We start from the raw sequence: 27,701 nt of genomic DNA, 5'->3' as shown, positions 1-27,701 counted from the left end.
GCAAGCTGAGCAGGCCCTAGCCTCAGGACTAGCCTCAGAGGGAGGCAATGGTAAACTCATAGGTAGCCATAAGTTGGGATTGACTTGAAGGCAGTCCATTTCCATTTTCCAAAATGCAATAATGTTTAATTTACTGTGAAAGTGCCTCTTCGCATGTACAGAATACCTCACTACTAAGCAATTGTTGTCTTCCTAAGACACATGCAATAAAGGAATAGTGGCAGGAAAGATTCTAGGAAAGAAGGCATGGCTGCTCTGATAACCACCCTAGGTAGGGAATTCCTCATAGTTTGTTTGTTTTTAAAGCTATGCATTGCACATCCCACACATTCAGTCCAGGTTTCTCATCTGACTGCCACTTACTGTAAATGATACAGGCTTTTACACATATATATGAATATAATTTCGGACATCAATTCAGATTACCTTTAGCTTTGTTTGAGTAGGATTAATTCTGAAGCTATGTTAAAAAACCTGATATATTTTTGACAACAACATGAACTGAAAAATTATAAGAAGAGTTGTTGGCTTCATTACAGACTAGATTGGGGCAGCCAATGTGGTGCCCTCCAGATGCTGTAGGACTTCCATCAGCCCCAGCCAGCATGGTCAGAGGTCAGCAATGACAGGAGTTGTAGTCCAACAACATTTAGAGGGCACCATGGTGGCTGCACCAATCCTTTGCTGTATTGGCCACTGAGATTCTTGGTGAAAAGAATTTTCAATAGATTAATTATGTTCAATGCCTTTTCATCTTTGCCTTCAGAAAAATCAATCTACTTTTAAGTGTGAAGAGTTAAAAACGCATCCTCTACAGTACAACTACATTTTTTAAAAAATACTGTAAACAAAACATAAAAATGATGTCTTCACATTATACTGTATAAAGAATGAGAAAATATTGTTTGTCATTTTATGTAAAAGGAACGGACCATTAACTTCTCAGAAAACACAGTTTTCTACTTTTCAGAGAGTATCATACAGGTGCAAAAGTGAGCCTCTGAGTGCCAAACTATATTCTCCCCATCCTTTTTTTCCGAAAGAAAGAAAAGAAAGAAAAGAAAAGTAGTTTCTGCAACCAGGAAGGAAAGATAGGGAATAGGCGTATAATGCATTTCCTACCTGCCATTTTCCTTTTTAAAATCACCCACTCCCAAAGTTGCCTTTCCTCCTGCAAGGAGGAAAAGGAGAAAACTAAAAACAGGTTGAGAGGAAGAATGAGTACATTGGTAAGTCACTCTCAAACAGAGAATGAACAAACACAGCTTAGAAGGCAATGGCCAATGTCTCAGTGCTATGGACAGGAAGACTGGTTGATGGCTGTGCCTTTGTAAACCAGTTATACAGCATACAATATTGTATTGTTAAACTAACATTTATTCATTTATCATTACATCTTGAAAAAACAAGAGGTAGAAATATGATATTACTTACTGGTGTGAGGAGAGTATAATGGATACAGAATCCAGGTTCTGAAGGCAAATATTCATCAGAAACAAATCTTATTCTGATCTGGTTTCCTTTGGAAATCTGTTTTCCTGGAATAGTAGTAGAACCACACCACCGTCCTAATATAGTGCCATCACTGGGCTCTTCAACTTCTACAAAATCATATCTACAATGAAAAAATAGACATCATTCACTCATTGATGCAAAGCCATCCACAGGGAGATGTGCTCAGTGATTACACAGTTTTAGTACTCGGCTAAATCCTGACACATTTGGATGACTTTTATGTTAAACTGTAGTTGCTTCTGTCTTTATTTTAGCCTTGTTTTTGTTATGGTTAGTATAATTGTTATTAACTTTTGTTATTAACTCTAGCTGATTTTTGTTTCCTGTTGCCTGTGTTTCTGCTTGATTCCTCCCCCACACACTGAGGTTAGCTACTTTTCTTTTGAGAGATTTGTTGTTGGGTGGTTTAATATTTGAGTTTTGTAAACCACTTTGAAATTGAATTGAGTTATTATTAAAACATAGTAAGCCAAGCTGTAGTTTTTTAAAAAAAATATAAATGCCTTAAAAAAATAAAATGCAACTAAACTGAAGATAACATTTTGAGTTTTCTATCTTCCAAAGAGAGGAGACAAAATTTTCTTGCTAAACAGTTCTCCTGTCCATTTGGATGGGGCTAGGAATAATATTAGATGGGACAAAGAAATTCCAGTCCACAGCATGAGGGGAGGGCCATAGCTCAGTGGTTTGTACATACATGCATATGGTTTACATACAGAAAATCCCAGGCACAGGTCAACTCCACTGGAATAAGTATCTCAGTTAGTAGGGCTGGAACACCTCCACCTGAATCAGAGCAGTCGGTACTGGGCTACATGGACAATAGTCTGAGTTGGTATAAAACAGCTTCCTAAGTTCATGCGATATCCCCATTGCAATTAATATGGGATGAAGAGCAATAGCAATCAGAGATAATTAGTTGTGCCTCATACCCTGCAATTTGGAGGGAATTACCCTTCTCTTTCTTTGCATTTTGCAAAGGATATAATGTAAAGGTGGCACAAGGGTTGCTTCCCAGAGTTCTAGGGAGTACCATTAGTTAGCAAATCTTTTAATTTGATTTTTAAAAAGTTATTATTTTGTATTTAACAAGTGATGTCAGTGTTTACTAGCTAGTGGTTGTTCTGAGGAATATAGAAGGCAAGGTATAACTGAAAAGTATATTTATCATACTTTTCAAATAAATGTGTGTTGAAATATACTTAACATATCTGGAACAGGGTTTTCAGTCATGGAACAGGGCTTTCCCACCTTCCCTCGGAAGCCCCCCCCCTCCAAAAATCTGCCCCTGAGGATTGGCGGGTCTCTCTTTGGAAATATGAGATATAGTGAGGGGACTATGGATAAGAATGGGAAACAGATAGAAATTACCCACTCCTTTATGTGAAAAGTTACTAGCCAGTTTGTGTAATACTTATTCTACTTATTCTATTATTCAGGTAAAAGTTGTTTTTAAAATGATAAGAAAATGAATGAATTGATTTGTAAGTAGTGATCTACAAAAATATTGTCTATGTACAAATTTATGTTGCACCTGACAAATGTGTCTTTATGCTATGGACACTCCAATTTGAACAATTCAGATTACACAGCATAAAACACAAGACACAAATAAGAAGAAAGAGCAAAGTATAAAGCAAAATGAAAGTTGAGAATTATACCTATAAAAATTGGCTTAAGGATTATTAGTCTTTGGCAGTCTTATATTTTTATTCATACTTATTTTCAACTTTTTTGCACATGAAACACTACTAGCACAAATAACTTTGGATTGTCCACCAAAAATTGTTCATTATTCATTACAAATCTACTTTTCAAAGTAGCACAGAGTTCAAGCACAAACAGCATCAATAAAATTCCAGGGAAGTGGAAAAATGATATGACAGAACCCCTGACACTTGAAGTGAAATGAACTATCATTGACAAGAACCCCGCATGTCCTCAGGTGACAATTTCAGAGACTTATACCCACTGTAATATACCCACTGGTATTGTATTGCACAGTCAAAATCAGCATTTAAAGGATTTATTAAACCTGTTTTATTGGCCAATCAAATGTGAGTTTCTTACAGCAACATGATACAGTGCATGTATAACTAAGTGGCTTATAATGATAACTTCACAGACTTATTCTCAGGGACCTAACAATAGATTTATTTTCTTTCATACTTCACAAATCTTTTTTTGTAGACACAATGTCTGTTCTCCTTGAGCACATTTAAACTTTTGGTTTGGACTTAATAAAGGTCTAAAATAAAGACTGGGTCTACTCTGTCAAGAGTGCCTTCCTGAGAGGCCTAAAAACAAGAAAGGCATGTAGAGTGACTACATCTGAACTCTGGCATTTTTTCCATCCTGGAGATCTACTAACTTTGAATTTCAGCATAATTATTAAAAATGTTTTAATTGCCCAGTGACCAAGCCATGTATCTGAATGTTTCTGTTCTAAAACTCTGGGACACACAAATTAAAGTGGTTGCCATGTTCACTGTAACAATGGGATAGACTGGAATTGAAGTTAAAAGAAAAAGTATTTATTTGTGCTAGCTGGCACCTAAAAATAGATATATCATGAACTTTACCCATTCAAAGATTCTTCTACATTCTCTACTCAAGTTCCACCCATGAAAGCTCTCTTACCCCTTATGAGTTTTTAAATTAAGTAGATATGAATACATCTTTACATTTAATGTGCAGGTTTTTTTAAAAAAAGCCACACTTGCTGTCATTAGCAGAAGGCATATTTGCACCTCCTGCACTGGGGCAGGGGCAGGAGTCTTGTCGGGCTGTTGGTGCATGGCGGGTGACACTCTTTATTGGCTCAGGTTTCCCCAGTATCAGCCAGCAGGTGTGCTGATCAGTCATGTGATCCTTGCCCTAGGCCATGTCAGCCTAGCATATGACTAGGGGATAATAAAGTTGTGCCCTTGTTTTTTGCAAATCTCACTACGTTTCCTTGGCTTTGGAACTCTCACCCCATGCTCACTGAGCACAAATTCAAATAGCATCAAGCTGGGCTGCAGGAGCCATTGAGGCATTTCCTTCCCCACTGTATCTTCCCTTTGAAAGGAGGAAATATTGGAAGAAAATATTACTTTCAAAGGACAGATTTTCCTCAGGACTGCAGAAAGGGAGGAAACATCAGCAGCCAGCATGGTGGGGCTGTGCTGCTCACCTAATCTCCATCCGGCTGAGTCACAGCAGCATACCAGCCCAGAGAGAGCGAGGGGCGTGGCAGTGGTGCAGTCAGTGCAGTGCAAACGTGTTGGCAGGATCACTGGATTGGCCTTGCTGGCAGGTTTGCACAGTGCTGACCTTACTGCAAAGCCCCTCCCTGTCCAAGTATATTGCAGCAACTCAGCTGGACAAAGGTCAGGTAAGCAGTGCAGCCCCACCACACCATCCACTGCTGGCATTAAATGCCTCCCATGCTTGCTGCAATCCTGATCATTATCAGCCCCCCTCCAACTGATGCTATTTGCATTTTTTAAAAACCTGCACATTAAATGCAAAGATGCCTCAGAAGCATTTGGACAGCCACTGTTGGAAACACAGTGCCGGATTAGATGAAGACGAGGGACTTGTAAAGATCACAAATTGAGTCTAAGGCATAGCCTGGATCTGAGCAATGTATACCAAGCCATTCCTTTGACCCATCATCTGGTGCTCCAACACAACACCCTTGTTACAGAAAGCAAGCTAGCGAGTTTCTCCAAGGCCACCAGCTGAATACAACCCACAGATGCGTTCAGAGCCTGAAACATCACACATAACCCACCCAAATCGCCCAATCAAATTCCCAGTTGATCAATTTACCCTGGAACCATCAGGTTTCCCCTGCTTCCCCCCCTCCCCTCCAAAAAAAGAGTTCCCTGTTTTTCATATTTGCTTCCCTTAAGGTTTGTTCTTAGCTTACTGTTTGTGGTTTGTTTTACTTAAACTATGATTCCCAGTTCAGATGCAATGCAAAGCCAGGTGATTATAGTTTTTCCCCTCCCCTCTGCTAGTGGGAAGAAGTGGGCAAGATCAGCCTATTCATTCCCAATCTGCAACCAACCACGCTTTCCACCATAAGCCATATACTCTGTGACCCAGCCAATATCCATGAACCATGCTTGCATCATGCTCAACACTCAACTGAAGAAACAGACAAGGCCTAACCCCTAAAAATCCATACTTGCACACCCTCACAGAAACTCTGATCTTTATGTATATACTGGCAATCAACTTAAAGGAAAAATCATGGCATACTGATTTTTCCAAGTGTTTTGCCCTTAAAATGGCACGGACATATGCTGTACATGATGAATGGTAAAACATATGAGAGGTGTGTGTGTGTGCACACATATAAATATATACATATATATACAGACACATATGTATGAGAAAGAGGTGTCTGTTTTGCAAGAAAAATGCACTTTGAGTATGTAGTGGAGCTTTGCCCATTAACTAAATGTATTTTGAAAGCCTACCAATTGGATCAGATGTGCATCACAACATTCCTTACACTGCACATGTTGACTGAAATGTGAGCTGCTGAGAAAGATAATGAAGCAAGTGAAGTTGCTAAGAAGCTGTGGTGTTTTCAGCATCACTATGGCGTTGTTTAAAGCACAGCATGGAACCTAGATATGACTGTTCTGAATAACAGATGTAGCCAGAAATTCAGCGATCAAGAGGTAGAGACTTGCCAATCAGCAATAAGTGGTAAATTCTTTATTGCAATATCCTGTACATCCTTTTATATAATAATCATGTATAACAAATGCAGAGTTGAGTATCTCAATTTGCATCAACCAATATTTTTAAATAAGCTATTATATAGTACTGAACAAGATCAAGACAGCCCATTCCTTTCACTTTAGTCTGCTGCTGATTTAGAAGTGCTTCTTTTTTATTTGTTGCTGCTGACAAGGAATAGATTGACAGGTTACCCGAGAATAAAACATGATAGCATAGAAGTTATAAAAAGTTCTCAATGTTTCTCAACCCCCCATTCCAAATACAAACCATTAAAAGTATTTATAAGAAATTTACTTTCCTGCTATCCTAAGTTATTTTCATTTTAATAAATATGGTTTTCATTGTTATTTGCTAGATCTGTTGGGACAGACTGCTTACCTTGGCTTGCAGTTCAATGCACATTGTGTAACATTTACCCTCTAGGAACTTAAAAAGAAGCCAATGGATGTAAAACACAGGAACTCACATATAATAGAATTGTTTATATCCAAAGGCAGTTCATTCATTCAGAAGAAGCCATATTTAGGAGCATTCCTGTAATAATTTGAAACCTCTGCCTCAAAGTACCTTTAGTATAGTAAAATACCACACAACTACTTCCATTTAGGCTGCTGTTCTCTGCACACTTATCTGGGACTCCCACTGAAGTCAATGGGACTTACTCCCAAGTAGATATGTACATCAGGGGTGGGGAATTGCCTAGACATTCTATCGGACTGTACAAAATACAGAGCCAATCATTTACCAGTATTAGGTAAATGACCAATATTTATGATACAGTGTCCAGATTTTAAAGCTTTTGATGTGTACCACTACCAAAAACCATCTAAAACAATATGTTGTCCCTCCCCACCCTCCAAAAACCGAACAATAATACCATCTACCAAAAATTAGTCCAAAACAGGTAGCCTTTGAGAACTTTTGGTCATATACTCAGTCTTGGATTATGGCATGTCTTCAGAGAAAACTAGTCCTACAGGTATATACATTGTTAATCATATTCAGAGTAGACCCATTGACATCAATGGGCTTAAGTTGCTTAAGTCCACTGATTTTAACATGTCTGCTCTGAGTATGCCTTAGTCAGTTATCATCTAGAGAGAATAGTTACGAATACAATGAACAAAACTGCAAGTTTAAAACTGCTGTTTCTGAAGTTTACCTGGTTCAGGATCCAGCAAATAACACCCAACTGTATTACTATACACCAATCATTAATTCTCCCAAATATATTTTCTCTTCAGTGGTGGCGTTCTTTTTCTAGAATAATCTCACCGGTCTGCTCATCTGACAGCATCCCCGTTAGGCTTTAGGAGCCCAGTCAAGAATATTTACCTAATGCTAAATGAATGCCTGCTTCTTATACTGCAGGTTTATTATTGCCTTAATAAGCATATTCTTGTTATTAAAGATGCCTTGAAAGCGCCTTGGTTTTTTCTAATTTAAAAGGGTGAGATGATGAAATGAAAGGGCATGGGTATCTATTCAATCAATTCACACAGAACATTAAGCCAAATCATGACTTAGCACGAATACGTGGGCTGCCAGGGAAGAGATCACAGCTACTTAGCTCCTCTCCAGTCTTTTCAGCTCAGTGCTGTAAAATAACTAAGCCAAAGTTTGGCTTAGTGTATGGTCCAAATCCAAGGTCTTGGTTAAGCTCTCTCTTCCTTAACTACAAGATATAGCCAAGAACAAACTTCAGCTATAACTTGTGGTTACTGAGGAGAAAGTTAAACCATTGTCATCCTTGACCATGCTAGATAGGGTTGAGGGGTGCTGGAGTCCAACAATATCAACCCTAAGTTAAATGATTCAGACTAGAGGAATTTTCTTGCTAGTGACAGCAAATATGACAGTTAGATTAGAGGGATAGTAAACAAAGAATAAGTAGGCCTCCTTGCTCTGCGATATGTCACTGATGTTTTAAACATAAGCTATCTCATTTTACAATTAAAAATAAAATATTCAAAACTTTAAAAAAACAACTTTATTATCTACATCTGAGAATGTCATATCAGATTCAGACTAATAAAATTTACCTTAATTAAATTCACTTTCATGTAGTTCAAGTCTGAATAATTTCCCTTAGTATCTAATTTACTTAGCTCATGTAATTTGTTTCCTCTGTCTTTGTATAAATGAAATTAAAATGAAACCCAAACTAATTTAGCAGAAACTATTATGTTAGGCATTCGTGCAAGTAATCTGCCATTCAGAATGTGATTCATTATCAACCAATCATAAGTATGTAAATACATTGTGTAACACCAAATATGAACATAAAATTCCAGTTCATTTTGTCATCTCAAATTGTAATGTTTCATGGCATTCTTAGTTCATATTAAAAGAGCTTGGTTTGAAAAATTTCAATCTGTTAATTTAGTAGCAAGTCTTACTGTTTCAATTTTTCCTCTGGATCCACAACATGTTTACTCAAGATTAAGTCCCACTGATTTCAAAGCAATTTACTTCCCAGTAAATACACTTAAAATGGTAGCCTTAAGCAACTGTCTGACATTTCAGATTTTTTAAAAAAAATCTATGCAGTGTTAGTGTATTATTTGTTATTTCTGTCTTGATGCCAAGTACAGAATTGCCCTCAATGCACAGGACACAGTCATAATATTTCCCCCTCTATTAAAGCAGCCTCCCAGTTAGCCAGTCACCTGAGGCAATTTATTTTTTTGAGTGAGCATCCTTAGGAGATCCAGCAATCAAACTGCACTAAAACACATGCGTACAAGAAAGCAGGCTGATATAAGGTAATGTGATCTAGAGTTTGGATTTTTTTTTGTTCTTTACTGTAATACTGTGTTAAAAGGAAGACTAAATCTTAATGAGCTACGAGAGAGACCAACACCAGCACAGACAAGGAATGAAAGTGGAAACCTGAATAGAAATGTTGAATAGAATCAGAATCATATAAACTGAACAAACATACATTATTGAATTATTTATATTATATAGTGAGATAGGGAACATCTTGCCCTCCAAATGTTGTTGCATTCAAACCTCTCATCCCAACCAGCATGGCCAATGTTCATGGATTATGGGAGCTGCAGTCCAATAACATCTGAAGGACCACATGTTCCCCATCCTTGTTTATTTAAAGTTGAGAGATATTCATAAATACAACTCTAAATAGTGAGGAAGGTATTGGCTCCAAATGGAAAATTTATTCACCCCACTTCACCAAAATTTGTATGCAGGCAGTCTCAAACTCTCTGCTATAATGCTGGGACAGATTTAACCACATGCTTTACTCCTCAAGTTGGGGAGGGGGTTGAACAGCTTATCACTTGGCCACTCCCCAAACCGTCTTCCTTCTATAGCTGTACAGAACTACAGCACTCAGTTTTTAGGTTGCAAACAATGTGGGGAGAAGTATAAAGCCTGCTCCCCATATTGTACTGTTCAACTTAGATGGCATCTGTAATAATTCCCACCACCACTGCCTACTTTCTTCCAAAGCATTTTGGGGATGAAGGCAGGCTGAACCCGCCCCCCAGCCCACCTCCCCCCATGCAAGTTGTTTAGATAGGTAGGTCCCAAATCCAAATTACTTAGGGCTTTGAATTGTAATGCTAGAACCCAAAATAGGGCTCAGAAATATGCATACCAATCATATTCTATTCTGCACTAATAATGTTGGCAGCCCAACTCCTACAAGTATTCTGGCCACCATATTCTGCGCTAATTGAAGTTTCTGGGCCATCTTTAAGTTCAACCCTATGTACAGCAGATTATAGTAATCTACTCTGGAGATAACCAAAATCTTCCTGATGCAGTATATGTCTTTTCTAAATAAAGTCACAACTGATAAACCATCAAAAACTGGTAAAAAGCACTCCTGGCCGCTGATGCCAGGTCTTCAATAGGCGCTGAAAAGATAACAGAGATGGTGCCTGTCTAATATTTAAGGGGAGGGAATTCCACAGGATAAGTGCGGCCACAGTAAAGGTCCATTTCCTATGTTGTGTGGAAGGGACTTCCTGATAAGATGGTATCTGCAGGAACCCCTCACCTGCAGAGCACAATGATTGACTGGGTATATAAGGACTAAGACGGTTTTTCAGATATCCTGGTCCCAAGCCGTATAGGGCTTTGTACACCAAAACTAGAACCTTGAACTTGGCCCAGTAGCAAATGGGCAGTCAGTGCAATTCTTTCAGCAGCAGAGGGACATGTTGGTGATATCCTGCCCTAGTGAGCAGTCTCGCCACCACATTTTGCACCAGCTGCAGCTTCCACACCAACCTCAAGGGCAGCCCCACATAGAGCACATTACAGTAAGTGAGCCTAGAGGTTACCAGTGCATGGACAACAGTGGTCAGGCTATCCTGGTCCAGAAATGTCCGCAGCTGTCTTACCAGCCAAAGCTGGTAAAAGGCACTCCTAGCCACGGAGGTTACCTGGGCCTCTAGTGACAAAGATGGATCCAGGAGCACCCCCAGACTAAGGACCTGCTCTTTCAGAGGGAGTACAACCCCATCCAAAGCAGGCAACTGACCAGTTATCTGAACTTGGGAACCACCAACCTACAGGGCCTCTGTCTTGCTAGGATTTAGACTCAGCTTATTGGCCCACATCCAGCCCACTACTGAGTCCAGGCAGCGGTCCAGGGCTTGCACAGCCTCTCCCGATTCAGATGTTACAGAGAAATAGAGCTGGGTATCATCAGCATACTGCTGACAGCTCACCCCAAATCTCCTGCTGACTGCTCCCAAGGGCTTCATAGAGATGTTAAACAGCATGGGGGACAAGATGGTACCCTGCGGCACACCACAGCACAACTGCCAGGGAGGCGAAAGACAATCACCCAAAGCTATTCTCTGAAAATGACTTTGGAGATAAAACAGTGCCTCCAATAGCTATTGCACCAAGTTGGCCCCAAAAGATACCATAATTAATGGTATCAAAAGCCACTGAGAGATCAAGTAAGACTAACAGGGTTGCACTCCCCCTGTCCTTCTCCTGATAAAGGTCATCCATCAGGGCGACCAAGGCCGATTCAGTCCCATAACCAGGCCTGAACCCAGACTGGAATGGATCAAGATAATCTGTTTCATCCAAGAGTACTTGCAATTCCTGTGCCACAACCCTCGCAATCACCTTCCCTAAGAAGGGGGTATTTGCGACCAGTCGGTAATTGTCACAGACCAGTGGATCCAGGGTCGGCTTTTTCAGGAGAGGTCAGATCACCACCTCTTTCAGGGTGGCTGGAACCATTGCCTCATGCAATGATGCATTGACCACAACCTGGATCCACTTGGTCAAACCCCCTCGACAACCTTTAATGAGCCAAGAAGGGCAAGGGTCAAGAAGACACATTGCTGGTCACATCATTGCAAGCACCTTGTCTAAGTTATCAAGCCACATCAACTGAAACTGTTCCTAAGAATTTGCAGCAGACGTTGCATTGAACACCTCATTGGGGACTACAGTAGATGTGGATGGGGCATCAAGACTGATACGGAGGCAAGCAACTTTACCCTCAACGTGCCTTGCAAACAATTCACAGTGGGCCTCCAGAGGGTCTAAAACTCCATTTCCTGGAGTTGATGTTAACAACCCAAAATGTGTTCCATATAAAGAAATGGTAAGTTATGTAGCTATCAAGATTTTACATGTGGTTTTCTTTTTTTTGTACAATTGCAGACATGTAAAACCTGCTATTGTTAACAAAACAACAGACTTAATAAACTACTGAAATCTATAGTATAGTAACTACTACCTTCACAAAAATATAGATTTGTTTTCATGTAAACTCTTACAGTCTAATCCTTTTGTCATAAGCTACCAACCTATCATCGTATAATCTCTGGTAACCTGGTCACATTGGTTGTGAGAGCAGCTATCCAAATAAATTAAGTCAGAGCTGTGAGCAGCAAGTTTTTAAGTATTGCCAGTGACATAAGCGGGTCACTAAAAAGTATCTCTAAAGGAAAGTCAACCTTTCTGAAATTTTTTTCAGTTTTCTTTCAGTTTTCATTCTATTTAGACATCTTTAATTTTGTTTGTTTGTTTATGGACTGGAAAGTTGATTACTTTATGAAGACTGCACTAAAAATCAGCACATGAACAGCTAAGACTGACTGGGGTAAAAATAACTAAAGACAAAAATGGGACATGGATATTGGGGGTACATTTCATATCTGTCTCCTTCCCAGAACCCAACATCCAAGAATCCCTATCTCCATTCATGTTGCTCCATTCTAATTCAAGATTCTACCATGTTTTTATAAATATCTTACCACTTGGGACCAGATACATATCCTGCATGGTCTGTGACTTCCGTGTACAACTTGATTCCTAGTACTTGCCACATTTCCCACTATCGTCAGGCCAAAAGGCTCTGGCGAGGGTGGGCCTTTGCAGCCATGCCAGGGAAGACCTGGCATGGCTTCAAAACCCAATTTTGGCACGACGTGGCCACGCACGCCTATTGCGTAAGGAGCGGGGCGGCTATTTAAGCCCTGCTCCGTCTCCCCTTGGCCTCTTTTTGAATGATCCCAGAGGCCTGAATAAGGCTAACCATAAAGTAAATAGGGAAGTCCGGCTCACCCTTGCTTATCAGCAGGGTGAGGTTATACATCATCCGGAGGTGAGGTGTGAGCGGGCTGATCTTTACCAGAGAGACGGTGTACACTGTCTGGCCGGTAAAGATCAGCCCGCTCACACCTCACCTCCAGATGATGTATAACCTCACCCTGCTGCTAATGATTTGTTTTTTTCTGATCTGCAGAGTGCCCTGCATCAATTAATTTGGCGCAGGTGGGGGAAGAGGGACTAAGCAGAGGCTTGTCCTCTTCTGTGGTGGATTGTGGTGGAATGTAACAAGGTAGGGTTTGGTGACCACCCTTAGGCACCCTTTAAGGTGATATGTGGGTTCTGAGGTCTGCCTTCCAGGTTGTGCGGCCCATTGGCAGGATAAGGCTCACCTATGGGGCTAACCTGTACCACCCAATGAGGGGGGTGGATCAGGAAGGCCTCCCTAACCACTCTGCAGGGATGGGGCCTGGAAGAAGGGCTTGGGCTTGGCTCACCCCCCTTTTCCCATGGCAGGGTGCCCTCGCCCAATGAGGTGAGATAAGTTCCACAATGGCTCTGCAGATCATTCTACTATGCAAACAAGCATGTAATTGGCTTTATTCAATAAACGTGGCCCTTGATTTACCCACACCTCATCTTGTCTTGCCTCTTCTTTCCCGGCTATGAACTGCAAAGGCCTAACCCAAAACTAGTGATGGAGGAGAAATTCAACTGAGTTTGCATTTAAAGTTGAATCTATCAAATTTGCACCTGCCAAAACAATATGAGAAGCAAAATACAGCCATGCTTCAAAATTATGCACTTATCTGAATTCTGCAGTGCAGTTCTCCAACCAAACAGTGTTACAAGAATGCATATATTAGGGGAAAGTGTGCATAAACATGTATATATTAGTTAAAATAACATGCAAACATGGATAGGAGTGCCTTTTACCAGTCATGGCTGGTAAGACAGCTGCAGCCATTTCTGCACTGGGATAGTCTGACCACTGTTATCCATGTACTGGTAAACTCCAGGCTGGATTACTGCGGTCTAAGTTGGTCCTGAAGCTGCAGCTGATGCAAAATGTGGTGACATGACTGCTCACTAAGGCATGGGTATCACCATCATGTTACCCCATTGCTGAAATAATTGCACTGGCGACCCATTAGCTACTGGGCAAGTGCAAGGTTCTGGTGTTGGTATACAAATTCCTATGCCGCTTGGGACCAGGATATCTGAAAGATTGGCTTACCCCTTATGTGTGTGTGTGTGTTATGTGCCATCAAGTCAATTACGATTTATAGAGACCTTATGAATTAGTGACCTCCATTAGCATCTGTTGTAAACCACGATGTTCAGATCTAAGTTCAGGTCTGTGGCTTCCCTTATGGAATCAATCCATCTCGTTTGGTCTTCCCCTTTTTCTACTTCCTTCTGTTTTCCCCAGCATCATTGTTTTTTCTAGTGAATCACGTCTTCTCATGATATGTCCAGAGTATGATAACCTCAGTTTCATCATTTTAGCTTCTAGTGATAGTTCTGATTTAATTTGTTCTAACACCCAATTATTTGACTCTTTCACGGTCCATGGCAGCTGCAAAACTCTCCTCCAACACCACATTTCAAATGAATTGATTTTTCTCTTATCCACTTTTTTCACAGTCCAACTTTCACATCCATACATAGAGATCGGAAATACCATGGTCTGAATGATCCTGACTTTAGTGTTCAGTGATACATCTTTGCATTTGAGGACCTTTTCTAGTTCTCCCATAGCTGCCTTCCCCAGTCCTAGCCTTCTTCTGATTTCTTGACGATTGTCTCCATTTTGGTTAATGACTACGTCAAGGTATTGATAATTCTTGACAAGTTCAATGTCCTCATTATCAACTTTGAAGTTACATAAATCTTCTGTCGTCATTTCTTTAGTCTTCTTGACATTCAGCTGTAATCCTGCTTTTGTGCTTTCCTCTTTAACTTTCATCAGCATTCGTTTCAGGTCATTACTAGTTTATGCTAGATGTATGGTATCGTCTGCATATCTTAAATTACTGACATTTCTCCCTTCAGTTTTTATAGCTCCTTCATCCAATCCCGCTTTCCACATTATATGTTCTGCGTATAGATTAAACAAATAGGGGAACCAGTTGGTTTCTCCATATTCTGTCCTTACAGTAGCCTCTTGTCCAGAGTATAGTTTGCACATCAGAACAATCAGATGCTGTAGCACCCCCATTTCTTTTAAAGCATTCCATAGTATTTTGTGATCTACACAATCAAAGGCTTTGCTGTAATCTATAAAACACAGGGTGATTTTCTTCTGAAATTCCTTGGTCTGTTCCATTATCCAACGTATGTTTGCAATATGATCTCTGATGCCTCTTCCCTTTCTAAATCCAGCTTGGACATCTGGCATTTCGCTCTCCATATATGGCAAGAGCCTTTGTTGTAGAATCTTGAGCATTACTTTACTTGCATGGGATATTAAGGGAATAGTTTGATAATTACTGCATTCCCTGGGGTCCCCTTTCTTTGGAATTGGGATGTACACTGAACACTTCCAGTCTGTGGGCCATTGTTTTCTTTTGCATATTTGTTGACAAGTTTTTGTCAAAATTTGGACAGATTCCGTCTCAGTAACTTGTAGCAACTCTATTGGTATGCCATCTATTCCTGGTGATTTGTTTCTTCCAAGTATTTTAAGTGCAGCTTTCACCTCACATTCTAAAATGTCTGGTTCTTCTTCATACGGTTCTTCTGTGAATGAATCTGTCATCCTTGCATCTCTTTTATATAATTTTTCAGTGTATTGCTTCCATCTTCCTTTTATTTTATCTCGGTCAGTCAGTGTGCTCCCCTGTTGATTATTCAACATTCCTACCCTTTGTGTATATTTCCCTTTTTATTTCTCTAATCTTTTGGAATGGGACTCTTGTTCTACCTTTTTTATTATACTCTCCTATTTCTGTTCTATTTCTTTGTCCCTGCATACTAGCCTCTGTATTATTGCATTTAGGGTTCTAACTGTGTTTCTCTCTCCTTTTGCTTTCTTTCTCTCTTTAACCATTTTAAGAGTTTCTTCAGTCATCCATTGACGTCTTTCTCTCTTTTTAATCTGAGGTATTGTCTTCTTGCATTCTTCCCTGATAATGTCTCTGACTTCACTCCATAGTTCTTCTGGTTCTCTATCAGCTAGGTTTAAAGCCTTAAATCTGTTCCTTATTTGATCTTTAAATTATTCTGGGATATTATTTAAATTGTATTTTGGCATTATGATTGCTTTGTTGTTCTTCTTTAGCTTTACTCTGATTTTCAATATTACCAGTTCATGATCTGTACCGCAGTCTGCTCCTGGTCTTGTTTTTGCAGAAAGTATGGAACTTCTCCATCTTATGTTACCAATTATATAATCAATTTGATTCCAATATTAACCACCTGGTGATGTCCATGTGTACAGGCATCTTTTCGGTTGCTCAAAAAATGTGTTTGCAAGAAACAAATAATTGGCTTCACAGAATTCAGTAAGTCTCTCTCCTGCTTCATTTCTATCTCCTAAGCCCCATTTCCACACAATTTCTAGTTCTTCTCTGCTCCCTGCTTTTGCATTCCAGTCCCCCATGATTATCAGATTATCCTGTTTTGGTGTGTGATTAATTTCTTCCTGTACTTCTGCATAAAAACTTTCCATTTCCTCTTCTTCTGTGTTTCTGTGTTATACCTTATATATCCGGTTAATCACTGTGCTTTGTGGGTGAGAGCCTCTTACCTTATCAGAAGGTCTGTTCCACACAACATAGGAAGTGGACCTTTAGTGTTGTAGCACTGACACTTTGGAATTCCCTCCCCTTAAATACTAGACAGGCACCATCTCCGTTATCTTTTCGGCACCTACTGAAGACTTTCCTCTTTCAACAAGCCTTTTAAGTAGAGACTTTATCCCAGTCTGCATGTGTGCTGGAATTGTTTTTAAGATGCTTTCAAAGCCAGTTTTTAAAAGATATTTTGTTTTAATATGTTTTAAATTATTTTTTTTAAGATGTTTGAGAGTGGTTTTAGTGTTTTTGTTTGCCATCCAGGCTCCTTCTGGGAGGAAGGGTGGGATATAAATTTAATAAATAAACTATAATTGAGCATGATATGCAAACATGGCTTGCATCAAAGTGTTACATCTTTCTGTAGAAAGAACCCTGCTGGATTAGACCAAAGGTTCATCTTGTCTCAAATCCAGGAGTCCAAAGTGGACAACCACATATTTGTTGGAAGCCTACTAGCTTGGCTTGAAAGTGCTAACTTTATCATATTATTACTCCTCAACCACTGGCATTTAATTGTATACAGCCTCTGAATCTGGAATTGCATTACAATAATCATGATGACTAGCACACATTGATAAACTTATCTTTCATAAATTTGTCTGATGTCCTTTCAAATCCCTGTAAACTGGTGGCCATCACTACACTTTGTAGCAGTGAAATGATAGAAGCAAAGGATTCTGATAATGTTGTAAACTCTATGGGGAGTGGGTTTGTTCTTCTTATTCCTCTGGGAGCAGTCACTTCAGGCCATGCATACAAAGTAATGCTTTGCTACAAATACTCTGCAAGTCTAATCTTATTTTGTCTGCATATGGCTAGGAGAAGCAAAAAAAAAAGCATTTTGGGGTGTACACATGGTCTTCCCAAAATCCCAGGATAGTTGGCTCCTAAAACTGATATAATGTCCTGGTAGTGGCTGGTATAAAAATATTAATCTAAACAGCATATTCTGTAAGTGGCTAATAAATGTTATGACCCTACATGCAGCACTGCCATATGAAAGAAGTTTTTGGCAGCCTTTGTACGTAGAATGTAATACAAGAAACAGCCCCTTTTCCATCTTAAAAATACAGATACAAATTAAAATAATAGAATTAGGGCTGGAAGGGTCTAACAGACAATCAAAACCCTGTTCTTGTTCCTAAAGCACCTTGACAATACCTTCCCAACTTTTTCTTGGGAATCTTCAAAGAAGTAAATTCTATAGTGTCACTGAGAATTTAATCTATATCTAAACTACTCTTGTACAGGAATACCTCGATTTACGTACATTCGTTTAACGGACACTCGTGATTACAGACATGCTCCATACTCCACCATACCCCACTTAACATACATGCACTTCACAATTACGGACACTGACGGAATGCCCGAACTTTCGTTCCACGTGCCATATGCGTTGCGAAGCATTGTCTCCTGTAGCATTCAGAGCGATCAGAGCAACTCTGAGCAACTGCTGACCTGACATGAAGGTTCTCATTTACAGATCTTCTTTAAATTGTTTAAATTCTTTAAATTACTACTTTACTCTGTACAGTACAGAGCGATCGGAGCTCTGCCTGCCCCGGCCTAGGTTGGTGGCAGCAGTGTGTGTGTGTGTGGGGGGGGCACCTCGTGCTCTTTACAGTACTGTAGATCCCCCGATTTCATTTTATACCTCTCCATTGTCCCATCTTCCTTTCCTGCCTTAATTGAATACTTTTCTCTCTGTCTCTGCCCATCATTAGTTCTTGCTTTTGCCGCTGCTGGCTTGTGACCACCAATAGCGTGTGTGTGGGGTGTGTGTGTATTGGTATTGTTTTTCCTTGCCTTCAGTACAGTACAGTAGTACAGTACTGTACAGTATTACAGTACATAATGGCAGATACAAAGAAAAGTCGTAAATCTATTACCTTAGATATGAAGCTTAAAATGATTAAACTGTCTGATGAAGGTGCCCTCTCCTTCATCGTTCCTACAATACATGTAAATTTTTGTTCATCCATTTCGCATCTGCCAGCTGACATTAAAGGTAAGCTTACCCTTTTTCATAAAGGGTATATTTTATTTTATGTTATGTTTATTTTAGTTATAAATGCGTTATTTACATCAGTTATGCCCGTATATGACGATTGCAGTGCAGTGCATGCATCGATAAGTGAAAAAAAAGTAGTGCTTCACTTTAAGTACATTTTCACTTTACATACACGCTCCGGTCCCATTGCATATGTTAATGCAGGGTATTCCTATAATCAGCACACATTCTTTATTCTTTAATTTATATCTACATCCTGTATTTTAAATAGCATTGCTTCATTTTCTTTTAGCCATGGATAAAGGTACTTACACTCTAGAATCCTTTTCAGTATTTGAAATTTGGCAGCATGTTAACCCTTAATATTTTCTTCAGTCAACAACATGATGCTGTGAGAAAAATAAAATCCAGTGCTGCTTTAGGCTTATTACTAGATGCCGAGATCTATGATTGGATCTCCTGATGTCATTTTTTTCTTAACATTTGCAGAGTTCCCACAAAGGGCCATAGTGCAGGGGAAAGGGGAAGGGAACTTAACCACTCCCCATGCTGCTTTCTCTCTCCCAAAGCTATTTGTCCTTCTGGTGAACTCAAAACAATTTCTCCAGCATGACAAATGGCAGTTGTGTGTCTGGAAAAAGTGTACAATTTAATCCAAGAAAACTTAATTTCTCAATCCAATCCAGAGGAGTGCTTTCAGAAAAATAGAAGCATAAGGATAGTCAATCATGGTTCTCACATGTATCTACTCCTCCACTGTTACAAACATAGAGACTAACAATAAAAAACATTAAATACAGGAAACAGGAAACCAGCTAGTGTGGTGGTTTTGCCCTTTGGATGACAAGGGAGTAAAAAGGTGTGTTAAAGGGAAAATAAATTGCAGAGAAGCTGTGCCTGAACTAATTTCTCAGGAAAGGAGTCTAAGGAACAGGCAAATAATGGTGACAACAGACAAGATTTTAGGCCTTATTAACCAGAGCTTGGAAAAGTTACTTTTTTGAACTACAACTCCCATCAGCCCCAGCCAGCATGGCCACTGGATTGGGCTAATGGGAGTTGTAGTTCAAAAAAGTAACTTTTCCAAGCTCTGTTAACAAATTATAAAACAAATCACTGGGTCCCGATAGCACCCGCAAGTTCTTAAAACGAGTTGTAAATGGTGAAATTTCTGGTCTTCTAAGGGTTCCTCCAGAGGACCTGCTAATTCAGCATCCATCCTGATTTGCTTGCATAAAGCTCACATGGTGGTAGAACTGTACCCATTCTTTCCTGAACGTTCATCCTGATTTGTTTATGGAGCAGTTGTATGACAATGAACATTCGTCCTGATTTGCTTGCAGGTTGTTTACATGTCTTCCTGTTATTAATTTCTTCAATGTATTTTCCTATCACTTTCCAAAATGTCCTTAAAAAAAGAAATGGATTTCTTGCACTAGGGCGACAGAGCACTTTAATCCACTTATTTGTGCAAACCTAGAGTTCTAATCACAATGGCTACGTTCTGCCTCTAATGTTGGAGACAGTTTACATCTCTATACCAGTTGCTGGGAATCACAAGCTGGGAGAGTGTTGTTGTGCTCATGTCATGCATTTGGGCTTCCCACAGGCATCTGATTGATTGTTGTGAGAACAAGATGCTGAACTTTGGTCTGATCCAGCAGGGCTTTTCAAAAATATTCTTATGACTGACACCAGAATCAGAAGGTTCACAAGGCTATGGGACTTCCACAGTTTGCAAAGTGACTCTACCAACCCAGACAGCCCACTGATTCCCAAAACTAGATGATTAGTACTTAAGTGCTAGAGCTCTACCACACACAGAGTTTGTGAGGAAGTGTCAGCCCAAAAGTAAAATAAGAATTTATACACCTTATATCTTCCCCTACACAAATTGTTCTTGTTTTTAATTCCATGCCCAATTAGAACTGGCTTTTGGCTTTTTAACATCAAAGAAAGATACTATGCCATCATTTTTCTCTTCTTCAGATTTAAGAAAGAAAGAAAGAAAGAAAGAAAGAAAGAAAGAAAGAAAGAAATCAATCAATCAATCAATCAATCAATCAATCAATCAATCAATCAATCAATCAATGGCTACTAGCTGTGATGGCTGTGCTCTGCCACCCTAGTCAGAGGCAGCATGCTTCTGAAAACCAGTTGCTGGAGGCCTCAGGAGGGGAGAGTGTTCTTGCACTCGGGTCCTGCTTGCGGGCTTCCCCCAGGCACCTGGTTGGCCACTGTGAGAACAGGATGCTGGACTAGATGGGCCACTGGCCTGATCCAGCAGGCTCTTCTTATGTTCTTAAAGAAAGAAAGAAAGAAAGAAAGAAAGAAAGAAAGAAAGAAAGAAAGAAAGAAAGAAAGAAAGAAAGAAAGAAAGAAAGAAAGAAAGAAAGAAAGAAAGAAAGAAAGAAAGAAAGAAAGGCTAACTTAACTTGTCAGAATTATTTGAGTGTGTCAACAAGCATATAGATAGAGGTGATCCAGTTGACATACCGTACTTAGACTTTCAAAAAGCTTTCATCAAGGTACCTCACCAAAGACTTCCAAGTAAGCTTAGCAGTCATAGAATAAGAGATGTCCTCTTGTGGATCAGCAATTGGTTAAGTAGCAGGAAGAAGACAGCAGGAATAAATTGACAGTTCTCCCAATGGAGGGCTGTAGAAAGTGGAGTCCCCCAAGGATCAGTATTGGGACATGTGCACTTTAACTTGTTCATAAACAACCTTGATTGTTGACAGGTTGAAGGCAAACAGAGCATATAACACCTATACTGTTTCAATTACATTGGTTGCCTATATGCTTCCAAGCCCAATTCAAAGTGCTGGTTGTGACCTATAAAGCTCTTTACGGCTCAAGACCCCAATAACTTCTGGAACACCTCTCTCGATATAAACCTACCCGGACTCTTAGATCTTCCTCTGAGGCCCTTCTCCAGGTCTCCCCTTTGAGGGAAACTTGGAGGGTGGTGCCAAGGGAGAGGGACTTTTCAGTTGTGGCTCCCCATCTGTGGAATATGCTCCCCAGTCAGGTCTGCCTGACACCATCATTGACATCTTTTTGGTGCCAGGTAAAGACGTATATTTTCTCCCAGGCATTTGATATATTGAGATGATGTTTTGTTTTTGATATGCTGCCAAACATTACTGTGGCTGTGTGGGGGTGGTATTGCTATTGTTTTGTTGTTATTTATTGTTATGTTTTTACAGTCTGTTTTATTTGTTTTAACATTGTATAAGTCACTTGGAGACCTTTGGGTATCAAGTGACTAATAAATCTAATTATTATTAATATTATTATTTTTATTAATCTATATCCCATCCTTCCTCCCAGTAGGAGCCCAGGGCAGCAATAATAATAAGAGTTAGGGATGAGCAGTGAGATGGCCAAGTTTGCTGATGATACTAAATAGTTCAGGGTTGTTAAAACAAAATGGGGTTGCAAAGAGCTCCAAAATGACTTCTCCAAACTGAGTGAATGGGCAGTAAACTGGCAAATGCAATTCAATGCAAAGAAGTGTAAAGTTATGCATACTGGAGCAAAAAATCTTATTTTCACATATATACTCATGGGTTCTGAACTGGCCATGACTGACCAGGAATGAGAACTTGGGGTCATAGTGGATAGCTCAATGAAGATGACGACCCATGTGCAGCAGTTGTGAAAAAGGCAAATTCCATGCTAGGGATCATTAGGAAAGGTACTGAAAATAAAACTGCTGACATCATAATGCCACTGTATAAATCTATGGTGTGGTCACATTTGGAATACTGCATGCAGTTCTGGTTGCCCCACCTCAAAAAGCATATTGTAGAGTTGGAAAAGATTCAGAAAAGGGCAACCAGAATGATCAAGGGGATGGAGCGACTCCCCTATGAGGAAAGGTTGCAGGATTTTAGTTTAGAGACAAGGCGAGTCAGAGGCGACATGATAGACGTGTATAAAATTATGCATAGCATGGAAAAAGTAGATAGAGAAAAGTTCTTCCCACCTCTCATGTAACACTAGAACTTGTGGACATTCAAGGAAGCCGAACGTTGGAAAATTCAGGCACACAAAAGAAAGTACTTCTTCATGGAGTGCATAGTTAAACTATGGAATTCACTCCCACAAGAAGGCAGTGATGGTCACCAACTTGGATGACTTTAAAAGAAGATTAGATAAATTCATAGAGGAGAAGGCTATCAGTGGCTACTGGCCATGACGGCTGTCCTCTGCCACCATAGTCAGAGGCAGTATGTTTCTGAAAACCAGTTGCCAGTAGCCACAGGAGAGGAGAGTGCTCTTGCACTCAGGTCCTTCTTGTGGGCTTCCCATGGGCATCTGGTTGGCCACGGTGCGAAAAAGATGCTGGAGTAGATGGGCCACTGGCCTGATCCAGCAAGCTCTTCTTATGTTCTTAAGGCTGACTTTGTGAGCTACTGAATACAAAAATAGTTCATCAAGACATTTCTTCATAGTAAAATTAAATCCTAGTTTTTCTGGGGCCAAACAAGAGATGGATTGATTCCATAAAGGAAGCCACAGACCTGAACTTACAAGATCTGAACAGGGTGGTTCATGACAGATGCTCTTGGAGGTCGTTGATTCATAGGGTCACCATAAGTCGTAATCGACTTGAAGGCACATAACAACAACAACGACGACGTTTTTCTGGAAACTGTTCGTGTCTCCTCCTCCTGTCTGCAAACATACATGTCCTCACTATATTCTTGCATGTGTCCACATTTTTCCACTTCTCTCAGAACAGATCTAGATGTGACTTTCACCGTGGTGACCAGTAACCTAGGTTTCCCACTTTCCAGCCATATCATGAAGCAAAAGCATCTCTTGAGTGCTGCATCATGGTGTATACCCCACCACCATTCTTAATAAAGGATAGAAAAATGTGAGAGAATTTCACCTTTCTTCACCTTTCCAGCCTAAGACTTTTCAGGTATAGCCAGATGTTTTATTTATTAATTTTATTATTTAATGTGTAACCTGCCGTTCCTCCCAGCAGGAACCCAGGGCGGCAAACAAAGCGCTAAAAACACCTTTTCTTTTTCTAAGTAACAGAGAGGGGGAACAAACATAACTTCATTGCTTAGTAACAACAAAAACCTGCCAACATACTTAGAAAAGATACCAAGTACATTCTAACTATCTCATCCTTTCTCACAATCTCCTAATCCCGGCCTGTGGTGCAACCAAAATAGAGATACCATAGGAAGGACTCCAGGAAGCTGTGTCTCATGTGCATGTTAAAGATGCCACACCCTGGAAAAGTGGTACAATAGATAGTGGCTACTAACCTCTCTACAATCAATAAGCAAAGAGAGAAATTGGCTTTCTAATTTAAGATCTTGTTAAAATGTTCAGATATACACTGATGTATTCAGCATAAAAGGCTTAGCTCATATGTTTTTTATTATCCTTTGCTTCAGTGAACCCTCAGATATCCCAATGTTTAGTCTATTTATTATGGTTATCATAACTCACAACTCCACAGTACTTACTCAATGAACTCAGTAGCTAAGCAAATAATTTTCCACTGTAAAGTACACACTTCAAAGCAACATATTTGAAATTGCAAGTTTCTTTCTGAAATATTTGTACTGCTAGTCAAGGATGAGAAGCAGGTCCAGAAACACTCTCAATAATTTTATAGTAAGAGATTATTAAACTGAAATAATGAGGTGGCTTAATTTCTAAAATGACCCTCTGATGACTGCCAGAAACAAGAGGAGTAAACTGCTCTCTTCCACAACAGGTTATTCAGAATACTCAACACTAGTATTTTTCCTGCAGCTCCTTTACATCACTTCATGTTTCTATACTAATGCTTTCTGATTCCCTTTAAGGAGTTACTGCATATTCTCCTTTTTATTTTTTAGTCAAGCATCTATACACATCTTAGACCCCGTTACTATAGAGTCATGGCAGCTGCAATGGCATCATCTGCTAGGCAAAGAGACAAAACCATCAGACTCCAGTTCTTGTTAGAAACATCCATATCCAAGTTGTTCCTATCCAAGTTGACAGAAGTCAATTGCCTTTATATAACATGCAATGCTGTAGCAATGATCGGTACAGAAGTACTGAGTGCAACACTGCATCAGCAATAATCTGCATAAGACACAGAGCATTTGAGCCATTAGTATACTCTTTTGAGCCATTAGTCTACTCCAGCGTTACCCAACCTTTTTCGACCCAACGCCCCTTTGCAAAATCTTTTTGTGCCCAACGCCCCCCTCAGATTAAGTATATGCCAATGCTTCCTATTATACTTAATATACTTAACAACAAACTCATTCAGTTTACCGGCATTGTTTCATTAAACAAGTTCATTTAAACATCACAGAAACAACGGGTAGCGAGTGTGTCCCATTCCTGAAGAAAACCAGTGAATAACTGACTGTCTGCATCACCCGTTTGCACACGGCACTCATCCGTTGGAAGAATGCGCCCTCCACCAATACACCCAGCTTATCAAACACTCTCTCGTGATTGGTTCCAACATCCCTCAAGATAGCATCAGAACATTACCTAGTGCCGGGGCGTGGCTAATATCCCCATTCCTTGATATGACACTGGCCGCTATTCAGAATTTCTTTGCTAAAGAGCACACACTATTTATAGTGTTATTTCCATGAATTGAGACTATTAAATACATTCTAACTGGGGACAAAACAGTTTAAAAATTAATGATTTGTGTATTAAATAAAATTAAACTTAAATGCTTCAACTGTCGCATCAGACCGCCAAATGTCAACTCCCCCCTAATGAACCCAAATGCCCCCCTAAAGTTTGCAGTCATGCCAATGCCCCCCTGAAAGGCTGTAATGCCCCCCAGGGGGGTGCTACCACCCATGTTGGGAATCACTGGTCTACTCCAATAATACTGTTTTAGTGCTATTAGCTCCTGCCTGTTCATTTTCCTAACCTTAAACTCATTTCTTGTGTTGTCAATAAATGTAGCAATTTTCAAACAAGATGAACTCATAGAGTCAATCCACTTGCAGCATAATATTCTACTCTCTGCCATGTTCTTTCTTCAAAAAGTGGCTTAAAAATGATTCTTAGACTGTTTCCCATCCAGGTAGTGTTCAGAACCAGAACTGCTTACCTTCTTCTTCCTATCTTTACATTAATCAAAATTAGTATCTTTAAGCATCTGGGCTTCCTAAGCAAAATAATGGAGTTGCTATATTTTCTTCTCGCCATTCATAGAGTTTGGATACTTAGCAATTCAGATTATCTGGAAGAGTGCTGTTAGTTGTCCCCTGTGTTACAGATTAGGGCTGTGCACCAAATTTAACTGAGGCCTGAGCCAAATTGGGCCTATTTGGAGGGATCTTGGCTTTGGTTGAGTCAGGTTGAGACCTTGACTGGGTTGGGCAGCTCAGTGATCCAGGGCTGTCAGGGGGCAGGGCGTGAGGAAGGAAGGAGAGGCAAGCATGAGCAGGAAGAAGAAACAACCACAAAAAGGAGAGACCTACCTGGCAGCTGTATCTTCGTGGGAGAAGGTAGGGATATGGGTCAGTGGCCTTTCCCATCCGACCTCTCCTTCTTCCTGCCCCTTGAAGCAGCATCCCACAGGATCTGATCCTGCATGGTGCTGGTTGCTGCTCTTTGTGAACAGCACCCCACAGGATCTGATCCATCCTCCTCCCAAACACATGTTAAAAGTAGGGTTTTAAAAAATCCTTAGTCTCGCCCCTTGAATTGCTTTCTGGATGGATCTGAGGTGGGGGCAGATGGTTCCCGGGCTGGTCCAGAGTGGGTCAGCCTCTTTGGAGGGCTCCGGATTGGGGCTACAGGGCAGATTGAGGGAGTTGTGCACAGCCAAAGTTGGGCATTTATTGTCACCGGTTCCATGCCGTGGAACATTCTTACATCAGAGTTTTAGCCGGCATCTTTGCTTTGGACTTTCAGGCATCTCTTGGAAGACTTTTTTTTATGCCAACAGGCCTATGCAGTTGTTTAATACGTCTGTTGAGTAGCCAGTCTTTTTAATTATTGTTTTGCATTGCTTTTAAATGTTTTTATATTTCTGTACACTGCCCTGATGTTTTGTGACATGGAGGTATATAAACACTTTTAAAAATAAATAAGTCAGATGGGGCTTCCTTCATTATCCTTTATTAGAGAGATCTGACAACCAGACACTCTCTAATGAGATCTATACCTCTATAGAATTGCAGATCTATCAAACAAATCATGAGTGGTTAACCAAGAACAAAGCTTAACTAGTTCAGAGAGAAGAAACTATAAGTCTGGGTTCAGATGACACACAAGCCGGACCATATCTTTCCCGGCAGCACAAAAGGATCAGAAGAGTGAGCATCTGTGATTTCAGGAGCATGTAGTAGCACACTGTTCATTCACAATAAAACATAGTTTATTTTAACTATGGTTTTATTTGGCATGCAAACCAGCCCATTGCTTTCAGAATTAGTTGCTAATTCAAAAATGTACCAAAAGTGTCAGCATTTGCACTCAAAAGAAATTAAAGTCTAACAAGTAGCTGTATGTACTAGAAAAGGGGTGACAAACTTATTTCCAGTTTCTTGCATGTGTATTAACCATGAAGGGGATATTCCATAGATCAGTGGCCTGGCCTGTACTTTTTATAGAAAAAGAAAACTAAAGTCATTGAAGGCTGCAATGAATGAGTTGCAGAAATGCTCGTGGACCAGAAAGGTGAACCATTCAAGTCTGGAAAAAGGATGCAATTATTACAATGACTACATTATGATAGAGGGCCAGTGTGGTGTAGCAGTTAAGGTGTTGGACTATGACCTGGGAGACCAGGGTTCAAATCCCCACATAGCCATGAAGCTCACTGGGTGACCTTGGGCAAGTCACTGCCTCTCAGCCTCATGAAAACCCTATTCATAGGGTCACCATAAGTCGGAATCGACTTGAAGGCAGTACATTTACATTTTTACAATATGATTGATTTTATATTTTGCTTCTAGAAAGTGACCAAGGTAAGCTATGGCAAAGTTTTAAAAAGGAAAAAAAAGTAATAGAATATTCCATTCTGCGCAGACATCAAAGATTTTACTGTGGATATTGATGTCATTCACTGG

At 40.0% G+C, this 27,701-nt stretch overlaps 1 protein-coding gene across 1 annotated transcript in view; it reads right to left on the bottom strand.

Annotated features, from left to right (window-relative positions):
• The window catches only part of PDGFC (platelet derived growth factor C), a 243,248-nt gene that overhangs the window by 52,282 nt on the left and 163,265 nt on the right, over positions 1-27,701 (bottom strand). The window contains exon 4 of the mRNA XM_061584426.1: positions 1,435-1,615. Within this exon, the coding sequence (XP_061440410.1) occupies positions 1,435-1,615 (181 nt within the window). The remainder of the gene's footprint in view (positions 1-1,434; positions 1,616-27,701) is intronic.

The sequence above is a fragment of the Rhineura floridana genome, chromosome 9, assembly GCF_030035675.1.
Source record: "Rhineura floridana isolate rRhiFlo1 chromosome 9, rRhiFlo1.hap2, whole genome shotgun sequence".
In the NCBI taxonomy this organism is placed as follows: domain Eukaryota; kingdom Metazoa; phylum Chordata; class Lepidosauria; order Squamata; family Rhineuridae; genus Rhineura; species Rhineura floridana.
The sequence above is the reverse complement of the archived record's forward strand: the minus strand, read 5'-3'. Positions and strand labels throughout refer to the sequence as shown.